The 21,289-nt window shown below is 35.5% G+C and overlaps 1 protein-coding gene across 1 annotated transcript in view; it reads right to left on the bottom strand.

Annotated features, from left to right (window-relative positions):
• Positions 1–6,067: 6,067 nt before the first annotated feature.
• Positions 6,068–21,289, bottom strand: part of LOC120243913 (sodium channel protein type 1 subunit alpha) — a 176,030-nt gene continuing 160,808 nt past the window's right edge. Inside the window, exons 22-27 of the mRNA XM_039250140.1 lie at positions 19,512–19,793; positions 17,132–17,185; positions 15,492–15,629; positions 13,499–13,603; positions 11,661–11,931; positions 6,068–9,349 (exon numbers count right to left, since the gene is read on the bottom strand). Of these exons, the coding sequence (XP_039106071.1) occupies positions 8,172–9,349; positions 11,661–11,931; positions 13,499–13,603; positions 15,492–15,629; positions 17,132–17,185; positions 19,512–19,793 (2,028 nt within the window). The 3' untranslated portion in view covers positions 6,068–8,171. The remainder of the gene's footprint in view (positions 9,350–11,660; positions 11,932–13,498; positions 13,604–15,491; positions 15,630–17,131; positions 17,186–19,511; positions 19,794–21,289) is intronic.

The raw sequence follows: 21,289 nt of genomic DNA, 5'->3' as shown, positions 1-21,289 counted from the left end.
GATCCCGGCCCGATTTTATCTTCCCCGGTTCGCACTCACGTTAGAAGGCTCTCTCAGTGGATTCTGCGTCTTTTTTCTCCCAATCTCTCAGGTTTTGTAAGGTTTCCAATGTCTTCAGATCTTTTCTGTGTGATGGATGGGCGCGAGTGCAAGTACGGAGCTCCTTACTTCTCCGCCATCTTGCCCAGAACCAAGATAATTGAATTTTGCTAATTGTAGCCTGGCAGGGATAGGACCCAGATTTGAGAGCATGAAGGAGAGAAAAAAGGTGCTTTGGAAGAATATGTATCAGCATTGATTTGGCATTTGAATCTGTTAGAGTCATAATTTATATCAGCTTGATCAAGAAAGATAAAATCTGTATCTTAATACTTTCCAAAAAAAAAAAAAAAACCCACATATACCCATGATGGCAACTTTAACACAGGATAGTGAATTCATTAACTTAATGAGCAAATTAAATTTTCTATAACAATATATTTTTTCATGAAAAATTTACACTTAAAATATAACTTCCTATAAGTTTACTTTAAGAAGAAACTTGCAAGTGACATATATGATAAACGGTTAGCATCCAAAATATAAAAGAATTTCTAAAACTCAACACCCCAAAAACACACAATCCAGTTAAGCAATGGTCAAAAGACACGAATAGATATTTTTTCCAAAGAAGACGTACAGATGGCAAACAGACACATGAAAAGATGTCCAACATCACTCCTCATGATAGAAATCAAAACTACAATGAGATATCATCTCATACCAGTCAGAATGGCTAAAATTAACAACTCAAGAAACTACAGGTTTTGGTGAGGATGCAGGGAAAGGGGAACTCTCTTCCACTGTTGGTGGGAGTGCAAACTGCTGGTTCCAGCCACTCTGGAAAACAGTATGGAGGTTCCTCAAAAAGTTAAAAATAGAACTACTCTACCACCCAGCAATTGCACTACTAAGTATTTACTCAAAGGCTAATAAAAAACACACAGAATGGAATATTACTCACCATAAAAATGAGTGAAATCTTGCCATTTGCAATTACATCAATGGAGGTAAAGAGTCTAAGTGAAAGAAGTCAGAGAAAGATGAATGCCATATGATCACTCATATGTGGAATTTAAAAAACAAAACAAATGAACATGGAGGTAAAGAAAGACCCAAACCAAGAAACAGACTCTTTTTTTTTTTAAATGTTTTATTTATTTCTAGGAGAGAGAGAGACAGTGTGAGCAGGGGAGGGTCAGAGAGAGAGGGAGTCACAGACTGAAACAGGCTCCAGGCTCTGAGCCGGCAGTCAGCACAGAGCCCGACGCAGGGCCCGAACCCACGAACCGCGAGATCATGAGCTAAGCGAAAGTCGGACGCTTAACCGACTAAGCCACCCAGGCGCCCCCCGAAACAGACTCTTAACTAGAGAATAAACCAACAGTTACCAGAGGAGAGGTGGGCAGAGTGATGGGTTAAACAGGTGATGGGGATTAAGGAAGGCGCTTGTTGGGATGAGCTCCAGGTGTTGTCTGTAAGTTTTGAATCACTGAATTCCACACCTGAAACTAATATTACACTGTATGTTAACTAACTGGATTTTAAATAAAAACTTGGGAAAAAAGAACTTTTTGGTCTCCATCCCTTATAAACAAAGGCTACATTTCTAGAAAACAAAGCAGAACAAACAAAAATGCTACAGTTTACAGTTGAATAGTTCTGTGAATAACTTTCCCTTCTAAGCAAACATTAAATAGAGAAGATGTACTCCATGTTAACCAGAAACAGAGTATGTACAGCTTTGCTCCTAGCAGGTTATGTTCTTTGTTCCTCTAAGTATTTTCATCTTTCCCTCGTAATATTATTGATAATAGCCAGAATAGCATTTTGAAAACTCAATGTACTAATGTCAACCAGATTGTTCACAGCCAAGTTTTCTCATCGATATCATCGATAGTCAAGAGAGAGGGTGGTGAGTATAGCACCCTGATTTCAGAAGGTAGTTTTAAGAAAGAATGAAATAATGAGACAGTTCATAAAGATGCATCAGAGTTGAGCAAAATTATTTTTCAAGATTAGAAGAACCAATTTTGAAAATGCAAATCCAGACAGAATGGATCAATAAAGAAGAGAGAATAACGATCAAGAGAAGGCAAACAGCTTATAGAGCAAGGTATCAAAATGTGTATAAATAAATGGTGAAAAAAGATCTCTGGACAAATGAAGGAAGGGGAAGGATGGAAGAGGGAGGGAGAGAGAAGGAAGGAGAATGAATGGAAAGCAAGGACAAGGAGCAAAGAAAGGAATGGAAGGGAAGAAAAGAAATGGAAAGAGGAGGGAAGGAAGACATATTTTTCACTGGAGTGGAAAGGATTTGAGGAAGTTCATGGTGATGTCCTCATATTTCTTGGTTAGTAAGAGGTAGAGCTATCTGAAAGTAGGAGTGTTGTGAGGGGATGATAAAGGACTTGAGCCACTCTGAGTACTCAGTTACATTAGGATTACTCACCTGTGATGTTAAGCATTTCTTGGTGATGCAACTTCTCCAACAACTCTCGGTTGCCGGGAATATTTTCCTCCTCCAGGGCCTTAGCTGCCACATTGATTGAATCAATGTTAATTGATAACCTCAAGGAATATTCTCATGTGCCAGGAAGAACAGTACTATCAGCTGCACCTGATTGAAGCAATATTTTTGATTATAAACATTTTAACAAATTCTTAGTGACTGAGAAACATTTATTTTCTTATAGTAATATGAAATTCCAGTGCATACATGATAGAATATGCAATTACAAGGCGTATTTGCTGTCTTTAATACAGTTTATAAGTTCTAATCTGAACTTTCTGGTACCCACGTACAAACATACAAATTTGTGAGGCCAGGCAGTATTTGTCTACCCCAATAGTTCCTAGATTTTTGGATTCATGTACCAGTAAAGTACAAACGAGGGTACCAACACAAAGTTGTCAATTTTTAATCTGACCAAACAAAATATTAAAACAAATAACCCACTATCTTTTATTCTCACCATAATTTCTTTAAAAAAAAAAAAGCATTTTAACATAAAGATCATTTTAGTCTTCAAAAATAATAACTTTTACAGTGAAATTCTTTAAATTGAATACATTAAGCTTTATAAATATTTATGGCAGTATTGTTAATTTTCTGGCTTAAGTGTAGGCATATGAAAACCTTGTCATGGGGGTGCTAGTCTGTGGAACTGTGTTTGGGTTATTAGTTTTTATACTTAGAATGTCTGGGTCACAGCTCAGAAAGCCAATAAACCACCTTTTTGTAGGATATGGATAGAATTACCAGAGTTTAGATCACAAAGCTTCAATTAGGTCTGTGTAGTTTTAACTACAGATGTCTTAACCACTATGTCACATCTTAATTTTAAAGTTGTCTTTTTTTTTTTTTTGGCAATATAAGGATTATCATAAAGATCAAAGAATGTAATCATTTAAGTGACTTTAGAAAGATGACTTCCAGGAAAAAAAGAATTGTAGTTAAAATAAAGCATTCCTTGAAATAATTGGAGATAGTATATCCAATTTTGAGGGTATAAATAATGCATTCTAGGACACACACAAAAAAACAAGTGATAGAGCGAACGCATACATACATGCACACTTAAATAACACATAACACAACAGGAACAAAAACTCCTCCCTTCCCCAAAGATACACCACATCTACTTCTATATCTATCTGTCTTTTAAATATACACACATACACATAAATATACACACATACACATTTTCCTTTGAACACATTTTCTTTTGAGAGTGAGTTGCAGACATCATCCTATTCATCCGTAAAAAGTGTATATTTTCTAAGAAGAAAGAAATTAGCTATAGTTATAATAGTTGCATTAGACTTAATACAGTTAGAAAAATCATTTTTCATAATAATGAATCAACAGTCCATATCCAAACTTAGTTTTTCCAACAATATCCATAGTCAACGTAATTTTCCCAGTCCAGTATTTAATCCAGAATCACAGATTTGGGTTTAGTTTTCATGGCTCTTCAACCTCGGGCAGTTCCTGACCTTCCTTTGTTTTTCATGGCATTCACATTATTTTACAGAATGTCCTCAATCTGATTTTCCTTATGGTTAAATTCATGTAATGCAGCTTTGACTGGATACCCAGAGATGATGTGTCTTTTTCGGTGTAGTTGGCAGTATAATTGATATCTTTGAAGGTAGTACCTGCTAGATTTCTCCACTGTACACTCTCCTTAAAAATGTTTAATTAATGCAAAAGAGATACTTTGAGACAATGTAAATTTCTTATTCTCCACTGTACACTCTCCTTAAAAATGTTTAATTAATGCAAAAGAGATACTTTGAGACAATGTAAATTTCTTATTCCTCATCAAACTTTCATTCATGAGTTTAGCATTCATTATTTTTGCATGAATCAATTGTCAGTATCGAGGTTGCCAAAAGATGATGTTCTAACTCTAATATTTCCTCTACGCTTGTTAGTTAAAATTCACATGTAAGAAAGATTTTTGCTTTTGTCTATTTATTTATATCAGTATACACTTGTAAATGCTTATTTTATTAAATAGGTTGTAATCTACTACTACGGTTATTTATTTTGATTCTCAAATTCCCCCAGTTTCAGCCAATGGAAACGAACCCCTTTCAAGCTAGTGTCTTTGATCCACTCATGTGACTCAACATTCCGTGAACATCATATTACTTTTTGGCACAACAAGTGTTATGCAAAATAATGCCAAAATGACTATGGTAATTTATGATTCTGTTTCACCAGTCCTTTTTGGATTTGGTAAAGTACCAGTAGGTACTGGTGTGGATGTGGAATGTAAAAAGATTTGTAGAGATTCTCCTGTAATCCTTATTTATGTTGGTTGGAAATGGGAAATTCTTTTCAGCCACTAATAAGTTGGTATTAATTGTCATGTTGTTTTAAAGTGATGTTATGAGCGTAGAAGGATGGGAAAAGCACTGCATGACTGCTGCTTTTCCCATCAAGGCCATGTTCCGCCTTTTGCTTCATGACTGAGATTGCACTACCTGATAAGAAGTGAGGGCTTCTCTTTCTTCATAAATGTAGCTAAGGTTTTTACACTGTCAATCTTAACTGTCAGGACAACTCTAGTCACCTTTCTATGATCTCTATGAATTAAATCCTTTGGTTGACTTCATTGGAGTTTCTCCAGTTCCTGTTCTTTTATGTATAGCCAGTTAGATTGAGTCTTTAATCTGCCCTAAAGCAGATGATTGTCTTTTGTCTCATTTCACAAGCTATTTAATTACTGTGTCAACTGGACAGGAGATAGATGAAACAGAGAATGTTGTCATGAAGGGGCCGTTTGAAAAGGTGTCAGCAAGATTAGGGGAGAGCTACAAGGAATAGAGAAGTCTAGCCACAGGTCAAAGGGAACAAGTAGGGAGTGATAACCTAACCCCAACTAGCTTTTGTTGTAGGATGAAACGGTCTGAGCAAAAGTAGAACTTTATCTTGATAAATGCACCACTACCAACCCAGAGCAACTGAGCAAAGAAGGACCTGGGGAATAAATACCCACGTTTGCTCTCTCCCACTGGTGCTTCCCTTGATGGTGCTTCCCTGCTGGGACTTCCCATTAGCCAGACCGGTTGGGAGCCAACGGGTAAGAGAGCCATGTAGAAAATCACCCTTCCACAGAGCAGGATGGAGAACCCTGAAGAGTGGTTCTAGAGGAGCCAACAAAATATCCTACTCACACATAGCAACGTTTAGTTTTTTAAATACAGATTTGAGGGATTCCTTTTGTATCTCAAGAGTCCATCATCCACTATTGCTCTGGCTCCCCTATTTCCTTTCCAGTGGAAACTACCAGCTTATGCTATGACATCAGTTCCTTCTAGCAGAAGTCACTCCCCACTGCTTGCAGCCCCTGGGAGGTCCTTCCTTCCTCCCAGTCCCATGTCTGCCCCAGGCTTTCTGCCAGCTCAGGCAGATGCACTATGTGTTTGTGTCCTTCCCTTTCTCCCCCAATTTGTGGGATAAAATATCTTCATCTTCTTATAAAATGCTGTTAACAGAAAGTAACTAGGCAAACAATAAAATAAAAAATGTGACCTTTATTAGTTTTGCACATTTTTAATGTTGGTTAGCATCATTTAGGGTAATAGTAGCATTTCCCAGCATGCAGTTCACGAATACAGTTTATCTAAGTCATTTTAAGAAAAAGAGGAGCCTATGGTTTGCTTTAGTAAGAAACACAAAATATCGTGATGTAATTGACTTCATAAGTTCACTACTCTCTGTGCTTGTGGGAAAAAAATGTGAATCCCGCATTTTATTTAGAGCAATCTAGAGCAGGATGACTCCAAAGAAATGAAAACAGAAACAGAAATTAGAAAAGAAGGACAAAAATGAAAAGTAAGCACTACCTTCAATCGGCTTGTACAGCCTCTTCCAGAAATGTAAATAAAATGTTATACCCTTTTCCATTTGCAAAGCATAATTTGGATGTGGCTTGTGAACCTATTTTGCCCCTTAAAATTATGAAATAATCTAAAATTAGCAAATGTAATAAGAAAAGCAGAAGTCTACAACTACCCAGTCTTGTTTTCACTTCTTGTTTAGCAAATGTCTTCCATGAAAAAGTACTATGGACAGAAAGTAAGAAAAGTGATTGTGATATCAAACCGAAGATGATTTCCTCTTCATATTTATGTACATAATGCTGAAAAATAAAATAAAATGACTTTTTTATACAGTATTTATATTTGCTTATAAAATTCTAAACACATTTTTAACAGGTTAAGCAGTGTTTGTTTTTTAAACATGTCTGTACAGTCTGGCTATACACCATATGTTATCCACTTAAAATTTAAAAATAACCAAAGAGCTGTTAAAGTGCTGCAAACTATTGCTTAATGACTTAAAGAAATGAGATCTGTTGAACAATTTCCTTGACTTACCACTGACATATGGTTTCTCATAAATGAGATTCTGAGCAGTGGGAGAAACCAGATACAGCAGCATGGTAATATAAACATGCACTGATAGCATCCAAACTATCTATAATGGTACAGAATACATTATATTACCTGTGTAAAGCTTGCACTCTACGTTTCTTGTGGTACATATTTGATGCAATAAATACTGTGCTTAGGTCATTATTTGTTTGCCCAAACGTGCACCACAGGGTAAAATGACTATTTACATAAGAAATAGCATTTCATTAACATATACAGTTGTCAACCTTGCTGAGCTGAAGATGGCTAAACGAAGTGCAAGATTAAGCAGAAATTTATAAAGGGTTCTTTTGGTCAATTCAGTCTTCAGGGGAGAAGCAATGCTCATTTCTCAGTTGTTGTTGTTGTTGTTGTTTTTTAAATACAATAAACAGAACCATAGCATTTATGACTCTAGACATTTGAATGAAGTTTGCACCTGCTAAGATTTAATGGCCTCCCCCTCACCCCCCAAAATGATCTACTTGGTCTGGGGGCTGGATTTGATGAAACAAGATCAACAAAGCACCTCCAGTTATCACCCAATTAGCCCTCCCGGAAACATGGATGGAATTTTAGAACTCATGGTTTTCCTTGTGACTTTTTTTTTTCATGCATGATCTCTAAGTGCAGCATGCCCTCATGCAACCACACCTTTGTGCAGATGGGAGGCCGTGTGATTGTGATAACGCCCGGTGGCATACCTGTTGAAGAGGCCCTTTGTCTATTTTACAACAGAAACCCCATTTACAAAAATAGTCACATATAATAAACAACATATGGATTAAAAAAAAGATGAATCCCCTAACAGACTTTGTAAAAATGTGACAAATGTGGCAGTTGAAATGCAAAGAGTGGATACAATTACTACACTAAAGTGTTTCATGTTAAACAACCCCAGATTATAGGTTTGCACCCCTTTGAACTGGTCCCTACAGTCTGAGTAGCCATTTTATCTCTTGTCTTCAGCAGTGTCAGCTGGTAGTGAGAACAGTAACCTCCTATCGAGGTCGTCTCCCCTTTACACAGAGTCACAGTTTTCTGACAAGGGGTCACTGTCTTATTGTAGGCACTGACCTTAAGTAGATTTGTGTAAAAACAGTCAGTTTGGCATAGACCTCCTAGAGGAGTCCTGTTGACATAATACATCACCTTCACAGGCTGTAAACAATTGTCACCCAATTATTCTTATTTATTTTCATTTATTTCCCTTTGGCTTTTTCATCTTTGCCTTCTTGCTCATGTTTTTCCACGATTGGCTTTGTTACCCGATCATAGGAAGGTGGACAAGCTGCTGTGGACATGGTCAGATCAGTTTTCTCTGTAATAGAGTTTTCATTTATTCTGTCAATTATCATGTCTTCTTTTACAAGAAGATTAGCCCCACCTTTGATTTTATTTTTATTATACGTAAATGAAGCTTGTTTTACAGTCCGCTTTAAAAGGTGGCGCCTGTAAGCACGCTGAATGATAACAGCAGACACCTCCTCTTGTTTCCTTTTTAAAGTCGTGGTTATTGGCTGATAGGAGACCTTTGATGGATTGGAAGCCATGAATCTCTCTTCCATCTGTATTCGGAGAGCATCCATCTCTCCACTCTCTCCTAGAACCCGCTTTGTAAAAGCAAATAAGATGTCAAGACAGTGGATCCGGTCCCCACTGACCATGGGCAGGTCCATGGCAATGAGCTGGAGTTTGTTCGGTTGTGGCAAATTGAGGGGGGGTTCAAGAGCAGCTGCAAACTGAGATAGTTTTTCAAATTCCATGAATTGGGTGGCATCAGGATCAAACTTCTCCCAAACCTCATAGAACATCTCAAAGTCATCCTCACTCAGGGGCTCGGCACTTTCCTCAGTAGCGACACTGAAGTTCTCCAGGATGACAGCGATGTACATGTTCACCACAACTAGAAACGAGATGATGATGTAACTGACAAAAAAGAAAATCCCAACAGATGGGTTCCCGCAGTCTCCCTTAACAGAGCTTCCGGGGTTATTTTTTTTAGGTTCACATTCTGGTGGTTTACTTTTTAGAATAGGTGCTAGCAATCCATCCCAGCCAGCAGAGGTGGTAATTTGGAACAGGCAGATCATGCTGTTGCCGAAGGTCTCAAAGTTGAACATGTCGTCAATTCCAACTTCCCTCTTAACGTAGGCGAAGTTGGACATTCCAAAGATGGCGTAGATGAACATGACCAGGAAGAGGAGGAGGCCGATGTTAAACAAGGCCGGAAGGGACATCATCAGAGCAAAGAGCAGCGTGCGGATCCCCTTCGCTCCTTTGATCAGACGCAAGATTCGACCGATCCTGGCGAGACGGATCACTCGGAACAGGGTAGGGGACACGAAGTATTTTTCTATCAGCTCGGCCAGAAACATGCCTGTGGATAAAAAATGAGAATATCAACCACTGAAGTTTCCACTAAAATAATAATTAAAGTTCTGTTACAGGGCGCCTGGGTGGCTCAGTCGGTTAAGTGTCTGACTTCCACTCAGGTCATGATCTCGGGGTTGGTGGGTTTGAACCTGCATCAGGCTCTGTGCTGAACATTTGCTCAGAGTCTGGAGCCTGCTTCGGATTCTGTGTCTCCTTCTCTCTCTGCCCCTCCTCCCCTCACACTCTGTCTCACTCTGTCTCCCAAAAATAAGTAAATGTAAAAACAAAATTTTAAAAATGTCTGTTAAGGCTCCAAGGTAAAGTTCAGAGTCCTGAAATTCAGTTACATAATCTTAAATTTGACATACATATAATATACATATAACTGCATATATTATGTTATTAATAAACTTTCATTTTAACATTAGTATTAAATTCAACTCAGTATTTTTTATAGACTCAACTGTGTCCCTTCCTCCTCACCCCCATTCATATGTTAAAGCCCTAACTTCCCAATGCATGGTATTTGGAGAGGGTTTTGAGGAGATAATTAGGTTTAGATGAGGTCATGAGGGTAGGGCTCTGATGATAGGATTAGTACCCGTAGAAGAAGAAACACTAGAGAATTCTCTCTCTCTCTCTGCCATATGAGGACATAGTGAGAAGGTAGTCATCTGCCAGCTAGGAAGAGAGCTCTCACCAGAAACCCACAATGCTGCAGCTTGATCTTGGACTTCTATCCTCTAGAACTACAAGAAAATAAATTTCTGTTGTTTAAATCACTCAGTGTGTGGTAATTTGTTATGGCAGTCCAAGTTAAGACGATATTCAGAAACAATTTTACAGTACTTTTGTCTTTGAGATATGTCGAAGTACTATCTTTATCTTACACAAAATCTCAAGTCTAAACCTAAAAAAAAATAAGTTAAAAATTATCAAGTCTGTCCGAACATCAGCAGCCAAGGCTATAAGTACATATTTATATGAATACAATTATTTTTTTCTGAATTGCCTATTCAGTCCTTACCCATCTAAAAGTATCTGCCATTTTTAATGCTATTTTCATCTCTCCATGAACTTGGTACTTGTTTAAGCTTCCACTATAATATTCTTATATATTATATATATATGTTCTGATAGATTTCTAAAAAGATCCAAGCTGGTGCCCTTTCTGGTCTCCTGTATCTAACGTTGGTCTCTCAGCTACTTCTTTAAGATTTTTTTCTCTATTTGCTTTTAAGATAATGAAATAATGATTGATCTGAAGAGAAGTTCAAGAACTAAGTTCTTTCAAGTTACACTGTCTCAGTCTATAAAGAGTAAGTTAGTCTAAGTGTGTGTTCATGTGTGAGAGAGGGAGAGAAAGAAGATGACAGAGAGAGAGAAGAGAGGTGAATATAACCTTAGCACCCTATCCACAACTGATTACACCATAGGTTAGTGTGGAAATCAAAGGATACCTGCAATATATAAGTTGGATACAAGACCAGCTCCTTCAGAGGAAGTAATGGCATGAAAATGTACCCATCAGAGGTGCCCCATATTGAATGGTAAGATGTTGACCCAAGCATATTATCTGGTTTAGGAAAGAATGAATTCTTTAGGCCCACAGATAGACTTCTTCACTTCTCTGGAGCTAGAGTTGTATCTTTAATGAGATGAGCTATGACTCATGTAATGTGCTGTACATTTCAGACTTTGAAGTGTATAACTGATGAAATGATGTCCCATACCACCTCACATCCCCTTGTGCATCATTACTATAACCCCATTTCAAGGTTATCTAGAATCTCTACCTGATACCCTTAAAGAAATTACCATTTGTATTTGCTAACATTTTGTTCTTCTCTTTATTTTCTTTTCACTCTATGCCTTTATCTTGCCACCAGCTTCCACTCCCATCTAGGTGCTGATGACTCTGTGTCTACATCTTCAGTGCAATGTCTCTCCTTAGAACCAGACTAAATTTTTAGTTCTCTTCTCAATGGAGTCATCTAGATATTCTACAGGCTACTTAATCTAAATGTGTCAAAAACACTTTTATCTTAGTTAATAGCACATTCCTAGTTCAAATGAATGTGAATTTACTAGAGGCACAAAAAGTATACGTAATCTAAAATGGTTAAAATGGGATACACTATTCTACATATAGCAGGAGCCTTACTTTGTAAGAAAAACAAACACACATGGATGAAATACATAAAAAAATTCAGAGTAGTTATTTCTGAGTGGTGGGATGGCCTCTAATTTAAATGCAAATGTTACAACTTTTACTTTTATTGAACAGAATTGAAGGGATTTTAAATATTTCTTACCTACAATGGAGAGAATGACAACCACAAAATCAAAAATATTCCAGCCTATGGTAAAATAATAATGACGGAGGGAAATGAGCTTCAGCACACACTCTCCAGTGAATAGCACAATGAACACCAGGTTGATGCGTGACAGAATGCTCGTCACATATTCACTCTGGTCATCTGTTTCTACCATCATTGTGACCATGTTGAGGCAGATAAGAATCATGATGCTTATGTCAAAGACTTGTCTGGTTACAAAGTCAAACACCATTCCTTGAAATTTGTTCTGTAGGGAAACAGAAATGCTTTTTAGCAACAGAGGAGTTTTCCTGTCTTGTACATAATAGCATCTGCATAAGTACTTTCTGCAATGATTAACTTTCTAATATTACACGTAGTAACCACTGACCCTGAATGTTGTAAAAGATGGCTTATAACACATTAATTTTAAAAATTTAGTTATCTAAACTTCTATTTACCAATGTGTATTCCACAGAATAATGATCCCTGTCAAAAGGTGATTTCTGATAAAAAACAAAAAAACAAAACATTCCATACTATACACTTTATTCAGTGGCACAAATGTATATTAACATATTAAGATTATGAGACATTAAGAAACCTGCCTAATTTTATTTTACTAGAATATCCTATGATCAGTTGAACCATGCAGGCATTTCAAAATATAGTATCTAGCAACATTCCATTTGTCTTATTCTCAAAGAATTGCTAAAGAGAACTTGGGATTTCCAGGACACATCTATAACTTTATGCATTTAAAAACTATGAATGGCAATATTGATGTTCTTCCACCAAAAAGTCTTTGTTGACTGTTAGACACAGAATACTGACCCTCCACAGGAATAATCAGACCAAAAGACATTCTTTACACTTTGATGTCAAAAATTAATGTCCCTGTCACTGATCTGTGGTTCTGCTCCCCATTTCTGCCACTGCAGGTCATTGTTTGGCTCATTTCCTTAGACCACTGAGGAATTCTGAGGATGTCTTCTATCTTACATTTTTTTCTACACATAGTTGACCCGTTTCTACTTCCAGGGGTAAGGCTTAACAAAGAACAGTACGTAATTCTCATCATTCTCAAGAAGGCAACTGTTGACTAGTACAGTATGAGTGTTCACTAGTATTTTGTACCCAAATGTACCTCAGGAATTATTTTAACTTCACAGATTATCATCACAAAAATCAATACAGTATGGGATAAGTCTTCTCCATTTCATAGGAGCTGTTTGGTCACTTCATCATGGGAACATGAGAATTGTTATTTATCATTATGAATTGTAAATATTGACCCTGACTGCTGAAGTCATTAGTAACTTCTAACTTTATAACCATCTATACAAACAGTAGATACTAGAATTCTTTTGTTCTCCACTCAGTACTTCAAATGGATAATAAAATGGAAGTAAGATGTTATTTTACTCAGCACTTCATCAATTTGTTAATGTTGCAGAAAATTGCATGCATTTTAATCCGATCCAAGTTTTATCCCTCTCAAGATTACTCAGCAATTACTTTTGAGTTTTGATCAACTTTTTCTTGTGCATAACACATTGCTTATGTGTCTTTGCCATTTAGTTTGGACTCTAGTTGTGTAATTAGAAGTTCTCTGAAAATAAGGGTGCATTTTTCTGTTTATTTTCTTTTTCTTTCTGATCTCTTTTTTAAAAAAACTTTTATCATTACCATAAAAGGTATGAATTAATGATACTCTAAAAAAGGAAGAAATCTTTGCTGCTGGAAATATTAGCTGTTTGTTATCTCTTCTGTGAGAAAACACATGCAATTTTTTGTTTTTGTTTATTTTTCCCATATCATTTGGTATTTCTTACTCCTGGTCGAGGTATAGGCTTTTGTGGCTTTTTTGATCCTAATTTTTTCATTGCATTATAGTATTTCTTCTGTTCTTCTGTCATAAAGATATCTTGACCTCCAAAGTATAGAAAAGAAAAATAAAAACTGGTTAAAACTGTGCCCCTTTGCACATAATTTTTCAATGTTAAACTTAAAACAGGAACGGGATGGTTAAAAAAAAGAAATGGATAAAATAATTATGCTTAGAATTTTAAATTTGAAAAATAAGAATTGTATTTTTTAGGTACTACAGTATTATTTAATTCTCACAGTCATCCAAAATTGACCTTATTATTTTCAGTATTATTTTATGGCAGAAAAAAAAATCCCAAGAAACCAAGAGGCTAAGTATTTTAGATTCACTGAGACATGAAAAATAAGTTCCTCATGCTATACAGACTGCTTTTCAGAAGGTAAAGACAATCATTTTCTTGTTCCAGCGCAGCAATGCATTAGAGCATGTATACTGTACGATGGTTTAAAATTATAATAAGCCACTTTCACTCAGCCAAAAATTGGAACAAAAGGATAAAATGGAAACTGGCCGAGTTGGTAGAAGTGTTAGGGATCAGAGATCATTAGTATGGCAAGGAAGTAATAGGCCAGGAGCTGCAGAGGATTGCAATCCAGGCTGATAAGTGATGTAAAAACCTGACATTGACCATAGAATATATTAATGACAATAAAAGGGGGTGGGGACAGGAATGTTCTATAGTGAAAACATCTCATACAATGAATGGAAGTACTCCTACAATAACAAAATATACTGAACAAATGAGATGGAGGAATAATTAACAAAGGAAGAAATATAAATGACAAAAAAAAACCTGGAAATAAGATCAAACCTGTTAGTAATAACAGACATAAAAATTAAAATTAAAAACAATTTTCATTTATCAAATGTCAAGTATTAAAAAACAGAATGTTTGATGCCAGTGAGGCAGCAGTGACCTGAGCACATCTATACACTGTCATTGCGACTATGAGCAAACATATTGTTTGGAGGAAGCAAAATACTTGGAAATTTGTCTTAAGAAAATAATTAAATACTCATTTTTATTTTTTTTGGCACAATTACCTTTGACGAGGCACTCTTTAAATCATTAAAGATTATAAAATACATAAATCATCAACTTGTTGGGAAATAGCTAAGTAAATTATGATAATGTACATACAAAGACTTAACAAAATGGGAAAATACTTATATTAAGTTAAACAGAATTTATAATTATAGATAAAATAATTTCAGTAACAAGAATATATGTAGGAAAAGTGTGAACAGAAAAACTTAAAGGTGAATAGTGATTACTCCCAAGTAATGGTATTTCTTTACTTTTCATACTTGCTATGATGCGTATATGTAATCAGGATGATAAAATAGGCTTTATAAATGATAATAAAATAGAGCTTTTCAATTCAACACCGGGACCAATAGTTTATAATTAAATATCAAGGAGAAGGAAGTGGAAATTATAAAAGGAACCAATGAAGAAACAAATGTAAAAGAAACACTATGAGAAGCTTATCTAATTTTTTGCAAACACTGTAAGGATTTTCACTTGAGAGAATATTTTAAGTATTAGGGGGATTACAGGGATGAAACTATGAGTTGACTTTGGTAAAAGGACATATGCTTGTGTTTTTTTCTAGTTTTTTACTAATTATTCTCTTCCAAAGCACTGGAAATGTGGACCCTGGGTAAAAAAAAAAAAAAAAAAAAAAAGAGAGAGAGAGAGGGAGAGAGAGAGAAGTTTCGTGAACCTATGTACAGGAATGGAACCCAGTCATTCTTGGCTTTCTATCCCCTGAAGGAAATGGACAGTGGATAGTAGAAGGAATGGATGAAAAAATATGAAAAACAGATTTTAATATATACCCATTGGCTTCTGAATCAAAGTACTCATTTAGTGGAGAAAATACTTCAAGTAATTTTACTATCTTAGTGAAAGAGAAAATATTAGAAATACTTATCTTCTTTTTTTGCTGGTTGAAATTATCTATGATGACACCAATAAACAGATTCAAGGTGAAGAAGGACCCAAAGATGATGAAAATAACAAAGTAAAGATACATATATAGACTGTCCTCATACTTAGGCTGGAGTTCCACCTGCCAAAGGAGAGTAGTTTGTAAAATGTCAAAATACATTTCAATGCTAGAAGGCATTGGTGAATTTCATGAGAATAGAAAAGAAAATGCCTAGTAACACTTAGCAGTACTTTCCTTTTCTCTCTGAATCAGCTGCCTCTAAAAAAGCCTCTGAAATTAGCCTTTAGAGATGTTTTCATGTAAAAAATATAATTATGACCCTTTAGAATCTATTTTAATAACTGTAAATACAACTAGTACCTTGCCATTTGGATAGTAGAGTGCTAAATTTGGTAAAAGCTTTTAGGTACTGAATTTTAATAATTTAAAAATTATTAATGAAAAATTTTATTCCAGTAAATATGTATAGACTATGCTTAGACACAACCATTTGTGCATGTAAGAATTTATTTGGCAAACAAGAACTGAGTTATTCATTTAAATGTTCAGCATCATACCTTTAATATTACAATAGTCCTTGAATTTTTTAGATTGAGTAGACATAACTGGACATCTTATGGATTCATCTTATGAATCCTCAGCTGAAGATTTAGTCTCTAGACTGTATGTCCAGTAAATTGTCATTGAGCTACCGCATATCACACAGTAAAGGGAAAGTGAGTCACAATAGACAGTTCTCTAATAAATTCATGTCCTTCTAGAGATAACTCAGTTAAAACCAACCAAACACCCAAAACAAAATTGTAAATAACAAATGAAATGACACAACTCTGGTGGATATCAGGAAGATACTCGACATAAAACTAAAGTCACTTATGGAAAGTGCACATCAAGAAAGTTAAGTGAGCCCTATCAGGTCAGTTTAAAGATTACAGAGGGAGAAGTTAATCTTTATGATAATAGACTAAACAACAGATTGGACTTCCAAACAATAGACTGGACTTCAGAATGGAAAGACGAAGACTGACAGACAAGACTAAATTTTACAAAGTTTTGAAGAGCAGAGTTGGAATAAGCATGGATTTCAGTTCTCTTCTTAAAGCCTGAAGGAGACTATTATAGAAGAAACCAAATAAAGTAGGTCTTTACTTTGGTGATACAAACCTAAAGGAAATGTTCACCACAGAAGTGATAACATCATTGGTAAAGGCTCCAGTAAATTTATAGATGCTGAAATCATACACAAGAATGACTTTAAAAGGGATCCTTATAGGAATCTAAGGCTTTCTGGACAACATTTGTAACTTTTCACACTGTCTACTACTTATGAAGAGTAACTATCCATTTCAACTATCAATACCAATCATATATATTTTTTTCGTATTTGCTCCCGTACACCAAAATTATTGCTGATTATATAATTACTTTCAAAACAATTTGTTTTAATTTATTTTAGTAAGATCTTTCTGATAAACACTGCTATGCTTGAATATTAATTTGAACCAATTTTTCCTTTTTTAAAACAATCATCATAAATCATTCCATTTGGCTGCTATGCTCTGTCGAATTAATTTTAGCACCTAACCAATGTTATAAAAAGTCAGGATAAAAGGAATACTTACATTTCTGGAATCAACTGCTGCATACATTATATCCATCCATCCCTTAAATGTGGCCTATTAAAAAGGACATGCATGGAATAATTCAGACCTAATGTTTAATAAATATTTTACTTATGTATTTTTTTAAAAGAAACACTTTGAAAGACACTTCAAAACAAATTTTACATGGATTTTGGACCAATGCAATATCTCATTAAGGCTTTTCATTTCTAAAGCACATAATAAACAAAAATGGTTACTTGATATATCCTCCTGCTTGATAACTAACTCACAAATACTTCTCTACTCCTTAGAGTTAATGGAATAGTGCAAAGTTAAAGTGTTACCAAAATCTGGTGGAATACTTTTAGAAAGCTTTACAAGTGCCAACACACTTGGCAATACCTGTTGCAGTGAAACAATCACAATTTAGGTGTACGATCATTGCTGAAATCTATCTGCAAGGTGATGAGAGTCACGGACAGTTTAACATTTCTCTTGATCATAGCACTCTGAGGATCATACGGGCATATATAGAGTCTGAGTTGCAACTATTCTTTTAAGAATTTTGAACCATAGCACTCAGAAATAATCCTATATTCTACTTTTTCCCCTGCAGTTTTTGATGGAAGTGACTTAATATGGGTCAAAGTAGAAAATAGTACAGTAGACACTTGGCATTCTCAGATTCAAGATGGATCCCAAGTCTAATAGCTTAGAGTAACTCTTTACTTGTTCTGGGACATAAATTTTAAGCCCTGAGAGTCTGAGAGGATTGTTTTTAGCTAGTGAGCAAGAGTAGAAAAGCTTGTAGCATCTGTATCCCAACACATCTTTGTTTTCATAACACTAACCCTTGTGAAGTGGTGGATGTCATGGGGAGAAAGCCAAGGAAGGGTTTGTGTGATGGCAGTGAAAAGAAAGTAATGATTCTTAGCTAGAAAATAGAAGCTGTGTATCAGAGGAGGAAATGCTGAATGTCAATGGCTGAGGTCAATGACAGAACAAGTCCATTACACACTAGATACAGGAACAGAAAAAAAAGTGATTCATAGAGCCATTTCAATGAGTTACTCATCAACAGAGGTGATTCTGTCTAAAGCCAACTATAAAGTAGTACTTGAGAGTTTCTTTAGCAGCAGAATTTATTTAATGGCTGCGTGCAAGATCTTTATCCTATACTTTCAGAATGATTTATCATTTGAAGGACCTGCTTGAAATTTTTTTTCTTTTCTTAGTTTTATAGAGGAAGTGATACACTGTAGTGAAATTTACAAGTGTGGTTATTAATTAAGGGTTAGGATAAATTCTCAAGAAAATGTCATCATGTGTCCACTATAATATTTAAGGAAATCACACTTTCAGATTTTTAAAAATTCCTATTTTAATTTCATAAACATTCAGAGTAAGTCAGAAGCATAGAGAAGAGAAATAAGAATTTCCAACAAGAAGGTGGGAAGAACTTGTACACAGTACAGACACCTCTGAAAGAGAGGTGAGAGGGTTTTGATCAATGCAGGTTTGTTCCCTTGGTTAGTCTCTTGGTTAAGCAATTGAAGACATGATCCTGGGGAAGAGAAATAGATTTCTGCCCTAAAGCCTCTGTAGAAACACCATGAAAGAACTTTTATAGTCTTGTTTTCTAAGCTGGCCAAAACAGAGCCGTATCTTACTAGCATTTTTATGAATAGCGAACTATTTTTCTTTTGTGTAAATCAGGCTTAGGAGACCCGGTAGTAAAAAACATTAATATTCAGAAACTTATGTATCTAAAGTAATAAATACAATAAGGATATTACTACTATGTACAATAGACTTAAATAATTGTACTGAAATGTCATTTGAAGTGAGGCCACAGCTGCTTATATTTCATTTCTGGACACGGCCATTACTCTCTATGATTTGCATTTCGCTGTGAGGATCCAACCCTGAAACCTCAAAATCATTCCCAGGACTTCAGGCCAAATCATACAAGTCAGTAGCAGTTAATTGCCACCAGTGATAATCGAATCAGGTGTGTTAAGTATGTATGCTTGGGGAGGGTGATCCATCAGTGGAGAATGCTTTCTAATTGCAATAGAAAAAAATAAAGCAATGCATTGATTTACTCATCAATGTGTTCTTATGGGAAGAGAACAATATAGGCAGGAAGAGAAAAAAACCTTTGGAAAGAACTGAAATGTCTGACCTCTATCAACTATGTCTGCACTGCTTGCATGGGCTGAACTTGCCACCTGGGCTTACACACCTGTGCTAACAAATCAAAGTTAGGGGGAAAAAAATATGTTATAAACTTTCTTCTTAATAACTAAAGTCTCTTCTTAGTAACTTAGATGTATCTCATTACTTTGTTATTATTCCAAACAATAAACAAATTTCAGAGAAAAGAGTGTTCACTTACAACTTGAAGCAAAGAGAGATACCCAAATCCTACATTATCAAAGTTTACTTTCACATTTTTCCATCGGGCAGTCTCATTTCTTTCTATTAGTTTTAGGCAATCAGAATGATTATTCACTTCGGAGATCTCAAACATGTCACCAGTTGTGGTGTTAATACAGTGGTAGAATTTGCCAGCAAACAAATTTACGCCCATGATGCTGAAAATTAGCCAGAATATAAGACAAACCAGAAGCACATTCATGATGGATGGAATTGCTCCTAAAAGGGCATTCACAACCACCTAATACACAAATGGAGAAAAAGAAAAGTCAGAATTCTTGTTGGTTAAAAATTAAAAGACATTCTCCTAGTAATCTTTAGTATTTCTTTTTTTTTAAATTTTTTAAGAATTGAGACTATTCTATGATACTTAAAAGCAAAGTAAAAAAATCTTAAAATGAAATCCATTCTTTCTTAAGCAATACACTTAGGGAAACAAATATAGATAATATAACAAAGAAAAAAAAATTTTAAAAAGAGAGGGGAAAGTACCAAAAGGTTGAAGGAAAGACAAAATCAGAGGAATTTGTTGCCAGATGAATTGAGAATATTTGTTGTTTATTAGAAAAAAGAGATGCAGGAAATCTTAATACAGCTTAGCTAATTTTAAAAAAGGTAATATATTACATAATGAAACTGAAATATTTGGACACAAATTGATTTGATCAGTATACTTTAAAAAATTAAAAATTCAAAGGTAATAGAAAATTATTATTAAATGCCTAATATAGTTTTGTCCTTAATTATTCATGCATTGCTATGACTAATAATAATTTTTGCATAAGAAGCAAGACAATTTAGCATTATGTATTTCATTAGATCATCACATCGTTTATTTCAAGCTCCAGTCATGTCAGTTGTTTCATTTACTGAGTTTAATTCAATAAACTTATTTTAAATGAAACATAATGGAAATTGGTTTCTTAGGAAAATAAGAAAAGGAGGGCTGCCATGTATAGTTCCCAACTCTGAAGTGATTAACACACAATGCTGTGCTAACGATCTTCTCTTTTTCTATGGGAACATGTTTTTTTCCCCCTCTTATCTTAATTTCTGGGCCATAGATTCAAATATCTGAGTTTTCATATCTGGCAACACTGTAGGGATGGCTCTTCTTGCTCCCTCCTCCACAGTGCCCATTGGAGCCATGTTCTGAGTCGCTACGTGGGAAGATAAACACAGGCCCTAAAACGCTCGTAAGTGACAGAAGATGCCTTGGACCTGAACAACTGATAGTTAATTCTGCCTAGGTACTTCTGTTATTCTTGTCAACCTCATCCAACGTAAACAATAGGCATCAAAATATCTTCAATCTGCCATTTGTTGCCAGTGTATTTTTAGAAACAATGTTTTTTGATTGCCTGTCTGAGAAAACAAATACATGAGCCAATTCCTCATGTGCCGGAGCCTTGTTTAAAGTTTGCAAAGAACTCTAGGCCTTCTGGGGTTCCAAAACGGTGTGATAAGCGGGCCGAAGGAAACAGTAAAACCACTATCGGCAATGGTAAGGAAATGAGTGAGCATAAACATTTAAACTGGTTGAATTATCCAGGCAGATCCAGGTGATATAGCCTATGCAGCCTACCAAGCTGAACCATGGCACCTTGCCATATCTTATTTGCCTGTTTGAAGTAATACATTCATTGAATAAATCCTTCTTTTATACTTCATTTTAAATATGCGGATACACCTAGATTTCTCTTGGATTCAAAATTTAATAGCTAAAGGCAAGTTACT

The sequence above is a fragment of the Hyaena hyaena genome, unplaced genomic scaffold, assembly GCF_003009895.1.
Source record: "Hyaena hyaena isolate Hyena2069 unplaced genomic scaffold, ASM300989v1 scaffold_363, whole genome shotgun sequence".
Lineage (NCBI taxonomy): Eukaryota > Metazoa > Chordata > Mammalia > Carnivora > Hyaenidae > Hyaena > Hyaena hyaena.
This window is presented reverse-complemented; position numbering and strand designations above follow the sequence as displayed.